Raw genomic sequence first — 10,187 nt, 5'->3', positions numbered from 1 at the left:
TATATATATATATACATGTATATATATGGTTCCTGATGACATAGTGGCAGATGATATAATGTGAACATGTCGTGTGTGTGTGTGTGCGTGTGAGCGTGCGTGTGGGTGTGGGTGTGGGTGTGGGTGTGCGTGTGGGTGTGTGCGTGTGAGAGAGAAATGGGTGTTGTGTGTGTCTGAGTGTCTGAAATGAATTGTACCTGTAAGTGTGCATGCAAGTGTGTGTGCAGCGTTTGTTGTGTTTTTTTTGCTCAGGAAGGATTATTTTGTGATGAAAGCGGGAGGAAAAAAAACACAAACACAAGGTCCCCTTGAACACAGTAGATGTAGCTTTGGTCAGAGTGTTTGTGATTTATCAATCAATTGGTTAATTTATTAATTTATTATTAATCCCTCGTCGTAGAACCTCTGGACTATGGAAAGTTAGAACACTGACGGCATTTTTTAATAGGCTAAATGAATTTCTGGTTTCCCATTAACCCCCTAACATCGACTTCTTTTCAGCATCAGGACGAAAATTCAGATGGTGAATTGAAAAATGAAATATAATTCCTATTTGTTTTCTCTGTTTCCCTTTTTTTTGTAAATGGATTGTTTTCCATGTTTTTATAAAAACGTATGGGGGTAAAAGATAGTTACCTAATTGCTACTGGATGTTTTGAAATGTCAATTTGGATGCACGTGTCTTCAAAGACCTTGAGATCCCCAGTGAGCATGTGGAGTGTAAATTAGCAATGAAGGTTTTTTTTTCTTGATTTGATAAAAATATTTAAAAGATGAATAAAATACTTTTTGGGAGAACTGAATGGCTTTTCCTTGATTATACGCTGCATGATTAGTGAATGTTAGCTCTGTACTGTGAGAGAAGCAAAGTGCAGTATGTCTACATTGAAACTGAGAAATACCATCATAATGCCCAGTGTTGTAGGTTAGATATGACTGGGATGATGCTTGTATACCGGTACATTGTTTTAATTTGAAGTTGACGGTTATGATGTCAGTTTTCTTTTCTTCTACTAAGGAAAACAATTATCTTCTTTTTTTCCATGTCCATAAATTTATAGAAAAACCTGCCCAATTATACGCATTTTGCCTTCAGGTGCGTGAGTTTTATAAAATAGAAATAGAAGCATTCTTACAGATGTAATTACAACACAGTATGATCATTCAATGCATTCTCTTTACTTTCATGGCTATTACAGTACATAGTAGATTCTCACAGAGGGTATCAAAACACAAGTTCATAGAATTGTGTGTTAAACATAACATATCAGTTCTAACCAGAGACGTGTACAGCATATGGGCCGCATACATTCTATTCATTACTGAAGCAACGACTGGGGGTGGGACATGGGAGCATTTTTGGACAATGGTTCTAATAGTTATCCAACATGTCAGCTGTCAATCCACCTTACTTCTATACAACACAACTGACGGTCCTACACGTTTCAACAAGCTTGTGTTTTTCTATTTTCAAGTACAACACCCAGACAGTCAAGTCAGTCTTGATTGAACACAACCGTCATTCTAGAACTCCTCTTAATTGTAGAATTGCTAGAATTGATATTTCTTGGTAAGCACATAATTCGATACATACAGTGTATGTATTCATCATGCAGTTCTGATGCCCTCCACAAGAATCTACAATGTGCTGTAAATAGCCATGAAGAGTGAATGCAGTAAATGAGTAGGTGTGTCCAAACTTTTGGCCTGTAAAGTAGACTGCATCTACACCGTTGCCTTATGTGTGTTAGTACCTTCATCATCTGAAGAACTTTTTACTGAAATCCTGGGGCTTCTGGTGTCTTCATCTATTTTTCTCCTATCCTTCATTTTCTGCCCTCCTGGTTTGAACGACTGCTTCAGACACCTTGGCAAATTGGCACGAGCCGCGTTAAATTGAAGCCGTTTTTTTCTTTCTCGTAATGACCAACCAAACCATTTGTGCACTGGGGGTGGGGGAGGTGGGGGTTCTTGATCCTTTTTAAGGGCAGGAAAGGCAAAATATCGGCATCATTTATTTAATGTAAATATAGCGCAATCTCCCTCTCTCAAAAACCATCTTATTTTGAAATTAATTAGAACCATTAATCACAAACTTAATGAGGGCCCAGTTCTGGGCCCCCCTATCCCAGGGCCCGGGACAAAAAGCCCGGTTGTCCCCCCCTGTCGGAGGGCCTGTGTGTTGTAGTAATGTATTGGTAAAATAAGAGGTGTCTACTTCATTTGTTTGGCTGGCATGACCAGGACTCCCTGGCAGAAGAGGTGCTAACGTCTCGGTGGGACTTTCCTGGCTAAATAAAGCTGAGGTAAAAATAAACAAATAAAGAAATAAATAAAACTGTTTAGTGAGAGTTAGGACTTTGGACTGCCCCTCATGACATCTCCCACTTATGATGATGAATCAAGGCTGTGAGGGGGGTGTGGGGCGCTATTCAATCTATTGATTACGCACCCATATATCAAATCTGAACAAGCCAAGGTCTGACCAGCCAAAGGAGAGGATGAATTATTTTCGATGCCCCCTTGTGTGCTTGAGGAACTACTACTGTATTTCACAAGGCTCGGCTGTACAATGGAGTGGGCCACCATGACGGGGGCGCTGACAAATTTGGCCGAGCCCAGGACAAAGTCATTTAAAAGGCCTACCCATTCAATACATGCAATGTAATGGAGATCCAATTCTAGGCCCTCCGTCTCCCTGGGCCCCAGACAACGGACCCCTTCCTCCCCCTACTCCCTGTCGGATCCATAGAAGGTAGTTGTAAAATGATCACCGTTTTATGTACAACATTCTTTATTCATTGCAAGGAAAAATATGTGGGTGCACAAAACAGCCATACGTTTTACAAAAAAAGTACAAAAATAGTCGATACGAAACAAGTGTGACTTGCAGATCTGATCCTAAAAACTTTGTGTAATATTTCACACACTAGTATCTTAAGTCCCAGCCACTTTCACTTGTCTCAAGTACAGCTGAACTTTGTGTAATTTTGTTTCACAGCAACGTGTCTTGACTCTAGGGATGGATTCCAATATGCAGACTTCCGTCCTCCCTTGCTCACTTTCCTGCTTGTCACCTCATGATAATGTCACTGACGACAGAAAATTTATTCAATATCTTGCAAAATCACAATTGTAATGTCATTTTCTCATTTGCAATTGGGATGGTAAATGAAAAACAGTCCCCCAAAAGTTGTTGTGTCTAGGCTGACGGTGGGAAAACTTTATTGTTTTCTCCATGGAGGCGGGGCCAGGAGGTGGGGCGAGGCCACAAGCACAAGTGGAGCGACGTAAGGTCGCATATTGGAATGCACCCTAGGTCTCTGTGGCATCTTCTTCACTGGTCTCCGGGGGCTCTCCTCCCCACACCTGCACTTGACCCTCAGTGGCGGTGAGGAGCAGCGGCTCCGTCTGGTGGAAGGACAGGGACTGGACCACCCCTTTGCCAACTGGCAGCTTCAGTGCAACAGAGCCCTGAGAACCAAGACACATGCACAGGAGATAATTGTTATGAAGACACATGTAGATGAGGTTAGTTACATTACATTACATTTCACTTAGCTGACGCTTTCATTTTGTTCAAAGCGACTTACAGTGCCCTCCATAATTATTGGCACCCCTGGTTGAGATGTGTTAAAAGCCTTAAAATAAATTCAGTGTTTATTGCAGAAGAATACTGTCACACTGAAAATTGTAGGAAAATGTAGCCTTCAACTCAAATGAATTGTAAGAAAATAAAAAAAATCCCTGACTAAAAAATAATTATTTTTCATTAAATCACCTGTTCCACAATTATTGGCACCCTTAACAATTCCCAGGAAATAAACATAATTGAAGCATTTCTGTCATTTCTACAGTAGTTTACAAAGTTTACCAGAGTATGTAGGAACATTTAATTAGTAATTCATCACTTCCTGTTTCCCTGGGGTATAAATATGACGTGACACCGAGGCCATTTCTCTTATCCACTCTTAAACATGGGAAAGACAAAGGAACACAGCATACAAGTGAGACAGATGTTCGTCGACCTTCACAGGTCAGGCAGAGGCTACAAGAAGATTGCCACTCAACTGCTGCTGCCCATATCCACTGTGAGAGGAATAATTAAGACGTTCAAAACAACTGGAACAGTGGTAAACAAGCCTGGACGAGGACCCAAGTTTATTTTGCCACCACGCACAGTGAGGAGGATGGTAAGAGAAGTCAAAAGATCTCCAAAGCTCACTGTTACAGAATTACAACAAATGGTAGCATCCTGGGGTCACAAAGTCTCCAAATCAACCATCAGTCGCTGTCTACACGCCAACAAGCTGTTTGGGAGGCATGCACGGAGAAAACCTTTCCTCACTCACAATCATGAACGCAAACGTCTGGAGTTCGCCAAGCGGTATTGGGGCTTCAACTGGGACCGTGTGCTTTGGTCAGATGAGACCAAGATTGAGCTTTGGCAACAAACAGTCTAAGTGGGTCTGGCGTGCCACGAAAGATGCGCATGCTGAAAAGCACCTCATACCCACTGTGAAGTATGGGGGTGGGTCAGTGATGCTGTGGGGCTGTTTCGCTTCCAAAGGCCCTGGGAACCTTGTTAGGGTGCATGGCATCATGAATGCTTTGAAATACCAGGACATTTTAAATCAAAATCTGTTGCCCTCTGCCCGAAAGCTGAAGATGGGTCGTCACTGGGTCTTTCAGCAAGACAATGACTCTAAACATATGGCCAAATCTACACAGAAATGGTTCACCAGACACAAAATCAAGCTCCTCCCATGGCCATCTCAGTCCCCAGACCTCAACCCCATTGAGAACCTGTGGGGTGAGCTGAAGAGGAGAGTACAGAGGAGAGGACCCAGGTCTCTGGATGATTTAGAGAGATTCTGCAAAGAGGAATGGCTGAAGATCCCTCTTTCTGTCTTTTCCCATCTTGTGAAACATTATAGGAGAAGGTTAGGTGTTGTTTAGTTGGCAAAAGGGGGTTGTACAAAATATTAACACCAGGGGTGCTAATAATTGTGACACACATTATTTGATGTCAAATAATTATTTCTTTATGTGGGATTTTTTCCCCACTGAATAAATGCACTTGTATTGAAGGTTGGATTTTTCTCTTTTTTTCCATTAAGGTCCCATATTATTTAGAAAAAAATAAAAATAATTGGAAGCTAAAAAACACATCTCAACCAGGGGTGCCAATAATTATGGAGGGCACTGTACAACTATTATTTTTCAGGGTATTGGTTACAGTCCCTGGAGCAATGTGGGGTTAGGTGCCTTGCTCAAACCAGCAACCCCTAGATTGAAAGACCAACTCTCTAACCACTAGGCCATGGCTGTTTTTAGTGATAGCCTAGTAAACTAGCCGCACCCACCAGTGGCCAAAATGATTTTTGCCGGCGAGTGGGTCTAGCCTCGGACAATGCCCCAGGCCCTGAAACCCGCACACAACTCAGCAGATTTGTCTTGATTTGTTTTTAATCTTTGGATGCAAAGCGGATGGGGTTTTGAGGGAGTGACTGTGATGGAGTGATCATCACTAGGGTTGTGGGTGTGTACTGACGGTCACGCCAACGAGCCTGGCTCTTTGGTGTAGCGGTCAGAGCCCCAGTTTACTACCCAGAAGGCGGGGCTTTGAGTCCCCGTGGGGCAACTCTATTCCCCTTCGCTACAAATGGTGTCAGAAGTGGGATGGGTGCCGTGAGGCCATCGGAAGTGTACCCATTGTGTGTGAGCCGTAATTCCATGTGAGGGACCCCCAGGATTGGTGACCCCGGTGGGAGGGACCTCAGTGATGGGTGAAACATTGCTGATGGGGCACACTGGATGGGAGAAGTATGATTGTGTGTGAAGCGCACGGGTGTGCTTCCCGAAGGGGAAGGCAGTGTGATGGAGTGACGGAGTGGAGAGTTGAACCTGCAACCTTCTGGTTGCCCGACATGCTCCTCTACCTCCTGAGCCACCACCGAACCCTTAATTTCCTTCACTACATTGCATTGCATTCTTACCTCCACGAGGTCCCAGTAGTACACGTGGCCGTCCTCTGAGCAGCTGACCACGTGCGTGTCCTTGTTGGACAGGCTGCAGTCCATCTTGTAGCTCTTGTTCTGGTGGCCAGTGTACCTGAGAGAAGAGACCCGTGGCAGAGGGTTAACATTGGAAACAGAAAACAGTAAGTCCCCGACACCAAGCTCCCGTTTCTCCTACTCTAATGTGACGTCCGATGAAGGGCATGCTGCCCGAAACGTCACATTAGAGTACACGGCCGGCGCTAGGCATAGGCACACCAGGCGGTCGCCTATAGGGCGTCAAATGTCTTGGGGGCACCAGAAATGCCCAAAATGTCACACAGAGTTAGAATGTCAAACGCTTAACACGATGATATTAACACTTAACGCGTTGATAATGATTAGGCATGGACTCAACGCAGATTAGCTGTGTTCAATCAGATGCATGGCGCTATGTTGTTTACAGATGACAATGTCTGAATGCACAAAAAGGGAGGGGGGTGCTCGCCTAGGGCACCAAGTTGACTAAAACCGGTCCTGTTGGAGTAGGAGAAACGGGAGCTTGGTGTCTCTGACTTTGTTTTCTGTTTTCATGTGGCTTTGCTAGTCCTGCACCCAATCTTTTTGAGACGAATGTGCGTGTTTTTTTTTCTTCTTTGGTACACAGAGGGTTAATATAATTGCAATGTCAAGTTCCATTTCTTCACATGATATATTAAACTGCAAAGATGCTGAGGACTTCTCATTGTGACATATGTCCGTCTTGGAAAAGCACGCTGACGACTCACATTGTACCACTGATGAATGTGTCGGTCTGTGCTTTATTTAGCCTTTATTTAGACCTTTTATTTTTTTTAAAGGTTCGCACACTCCTTTGGATTTTTTTTCTTCTTCAAATTCTTTCATTTTTTTTAATTCATTTTATCATTCAAGTCATCATGTCATTGAATGAATGAAATAACTTCAGAGAAGAAAAAATCTAAAAGGAGTTTCCAAAAAAAAGGTCACTTTCTTGTTCAGCACCAGGGATTGTGACAAAGCTAAGTCACAAGTGAGGCTCATCCACAGACCCACCAGAAGACATGGCGGTGTTGTCAAAGCGTGGTGCACTACTACTGTACTCAGGCCCGCTGACAGCTTTTGCTGGGCCCAGGACGAAGTCATCTGAATGGGCCCCCTACCCAATACATACAATGTAATGGGGACCCAATTCTGGGCCCCATATCTCCCTAAGCCCAGGACAACATACCCCTTTGCCCACCCCTGTCGGCGGGCCTGACTGTACTTACTCTCCTAGCATCTCTCCGGTGTTCTTGTCCAGCAGGCGGAGGGTAGAGTCCAGGGTGGAGGAGAGCGTGCACTGGCCATCCTGGCTGAAGCACACGCAGGTGATGGGGCCTGTGGAGGACACAACACATAGGATTACACAATGTTGGAAAGGCATACGCTCTCCTAGTAATGACCAACCCTATGTTAATGAGAAAAGCTCGTCATCGAGGTGAGGTTAATTATTTATTGAAATGAAAGATATTTAGGCTAAAGCACATGGACAGATTTTACATCGCGCTATGGTCCATCGCTATGATCCATCGCTATGATCTGTGAAGAGATGCCAAGCATACAGATACTTACTGCCAATGAAGTCTACATGGAGCTGTCCCATACGCAGGTCATAATGCCTCACTCTCCCATCCACAGAGCTAGAAAATAAACACATAGTTCAAGCCAAATGTAATTTGTGGGTCGAGCATTGGTCCAGGGGATTGAAAGAACGGCATGTTTTGTTAATTACATAATAACGTTTCATTTTTGTACTCAGGAATATGAAAAGATCTGGCAGTCCTGATCTGAATTGTCCTGATCTGGCAGTCCTGAATTTCCCCCTGGGGATCAATAAAGTTACTCTACTCTACTCTACTCAGTCCTCATGTCACCTAGTGCACACCTTTATAATGGTTCAAATTACATATATGTGCATCCCTTATATAACAGTGGCCAGCTATTCCCCTCTATTCATACTAACTTGTAAATAATTCTACACTGTACAGCTGTATTGAATTATGTATACCCATGTATCTCATACATGTTCCATTTCTGAATTACATACTTAACCACAACATATTGCCTTGTGTTTATGCATGTGTTATGACAACAACAAACTAATCTAATGAACAATATAATAATATAATGAAATATTTTTTCTATTTAGTTCTTTTTTTTCTTTCTCTTTCTCAAGCACATTGAATGACAATTGTGTATGATAATGTGCTATTGTTGTTGTGGTTGAAATGTGGATTCAAATTTGCCATCCATTTAGGTACTGACCCAGTTAGTAGTTCGTGCTCTACCAGCTTCAGGCTGCTGATCCCGTCCCGAGATTCATCCAGAACCTGGATGGGCTCAAACCTCCGCGACCGAGTGTCCCAGCATCGCACTGTCCCATCAATGGAACCTGAGACACAAGTTAGGTATCAAGCTTTAGTCTAATGTTGTTTGGAGATGGCTTCACTCTGTGTTCATCACATATACAGTAAATACGTAGGGTGACAAAGTAGAGGTTAAAAATGCAACAAGTCAGATTTTAGCCACTACATTGTATGGAGGGGAAGGCAGGTAAGTTCGTCATAGTTTTCTTACCTGATAGCATCACAGAAGCCTCATCGTTGAATCTCACACAGTTCACTTTCTGAATGCAGACACAGGGGGACAGAAAGGTTACTAAGATCTGTGACGATATCCGTTTAGAATTTTGAGCAAGCCAGTCAACACAGGGGTGTGGCTGGCTATTCATTGCAATGATGTGATGACTGAGCAGGCAAGTTATGTGATTTTACCTCCGCCAAGGAGGTACAGTTTTCGGTCGCGTTGGTTTGTCTGTCTGTGTGTTTGTTTGTCTGTCTGTTTGTTAGTTTGTCTGTCTGTCAGCAGGATAACTCGAAAAAGTTAGGAACGGATTTGGATGAAACTTTGTGGAGTTGTTGGAATGACTAAAGGAACAAGTGATTACATTTTGGAGGTGATCCGGATCACGATCCGGATCACCACCAAAATGTAAGAGAGCGTAACACATAGTCAAATGTTCTATCAAACAGCTTCCTTGGCGGAGGGCTGCACTGGTTGCTGGTGTTGTGAAAAAGTAGGATAACTCACTCCCATATGGCCTCTCAGTTTGCGGGTCACTTGTCCCGATGCCACGTCCCACAGGATCACCGTCTTATCCGAGCTGCAGGAACAGATCTGGCTGTTGTCGTAAGACCTGCAAAACAGACACCCTCAGCAATAAATGATACCGTACACAGAGTTTACATCCCATGTTCTGGAGTATACTGATACAGTAGGCTAGACTTCTACAATACACAGAGACAGAGTAACCTAAAACAGGTAGGCAGAATTCTAGTCAGACGTTTTACCAGTTACCATGTAGACACTACAGTTACTTACCCATCTGCATCCAAGACTTCGTAGCCATGACCACTGTAGGTCTTCAGTAAGGTACCCCTGGTGACACTCCACAGCTTCAACGACTTGTCACTGCCACAACTCAACAGGTAGTTCCCATCAGCTGAAAGGGTGGAGAGTCGCTGATTATCAAAGTGTGTGTGTGGAGTGTGTGTGTGTGTGTGTGTGTGTGTGTGTGTGTGTGTGTGTGAGTGAGTGAGTGAGTGAGTGAGTGAGTGAGTGAGTGAGTGAGTGAGTGAGTGAGTGAGTGAGAGAGAGAGAGAGAGAGAGAGAGAGAGAGAGACAGACAGACAGACAGACAGACAGACAGACAGACAGACAGACAGACAGACAGACAGACAGACAGATGTAGTGACATTGTATTACCATTGAAACGCACAGCTCTGACAGCTCCTTGTTGACAATCAATGGTCTTGTGTAGATGCCGTGGGAGCTGAGGAGCCTGGGGTTTTGGCTGTGGAAATGCCATTTTCCACCTACAGTTCGCCTAGGAGATCATTCCGTAATAACTATGATTGTTTCACCACACAACCTTACTATTTTCACTTTTTGCAAACTTCTACCACGTTTTATTTCCACATTAAAACCTAAAACATCACCACATTCAAGCTCACTAATGCATGCTAGTTTCCTATCCCGAGTCTCGCGAGCCCCGCGATGAAGCCCAATGAACGCCGGGAATTTATATTCCTGTCATAATAAAAGTTTCAGCCGTTTTGCCCTGTAGTA

General features: G+C 43.6%; 1 protein-coding gene across 1 annotated transcript; it reads right to left on the bottom strand.

Moving 5' to 3' along the window:
* Positions 1 to 2,770: 2,770 nt before the first annotated feature.
* On the bottom strand, positions 2,771 to 10,102 carry wdr83 (WD repeat domain containing 83). Its single transcript, XM_063199138.1, has 9 exons — positions 9,825 to 10,102; positions 9,441 to 9,561; positions 9,150 to 9,255; positions 8,637 to 8,685; positions 8,325 to 8,451; positions 7,632 to 7,699; positions 7,289 to 7,397; positions 6,000 to 6,114; positions 2,771 to 3,474 (listed from the first exon to the last, which is right to left on the bottom strand). The coding sequence occupies exons 1-9, from the start codon at positions 9,925 to 9,927 to the stop codon at positions 3,316 to 3,318; spliced, it is 957 nt and encodes a 318-aa protein (XP_063055208.1). The 5' UTR covers positions 9,928 to 10,102; the 3' UTR covers positions 2,771 to 3,315.
* Between the last annotated feature and the right edge of the window lie 85 nt (positions 10,103 to 10,187).

The sequence above is a fragment of the Engraulis encrasicolus genome, chromosome 1, assembly GCF_034702125.1.
Source record: "Engraulis encrasicolus isolate BLACKSEA-1 chromosome 1, IST_EnEncr_1.0, whole genome shotgun sequence".
NCBI lineage: Eukaryota > Metazoa > Chordata > Actinopteri > Clupeiformes > Engraulidae > Engraulis > Engraulis encrasicolus.
The sequence above is the reverse complement of the archived record's forward strand: the minus strand, read 5'-3'. Positions and strand labels throughout refer to the sequence as shown.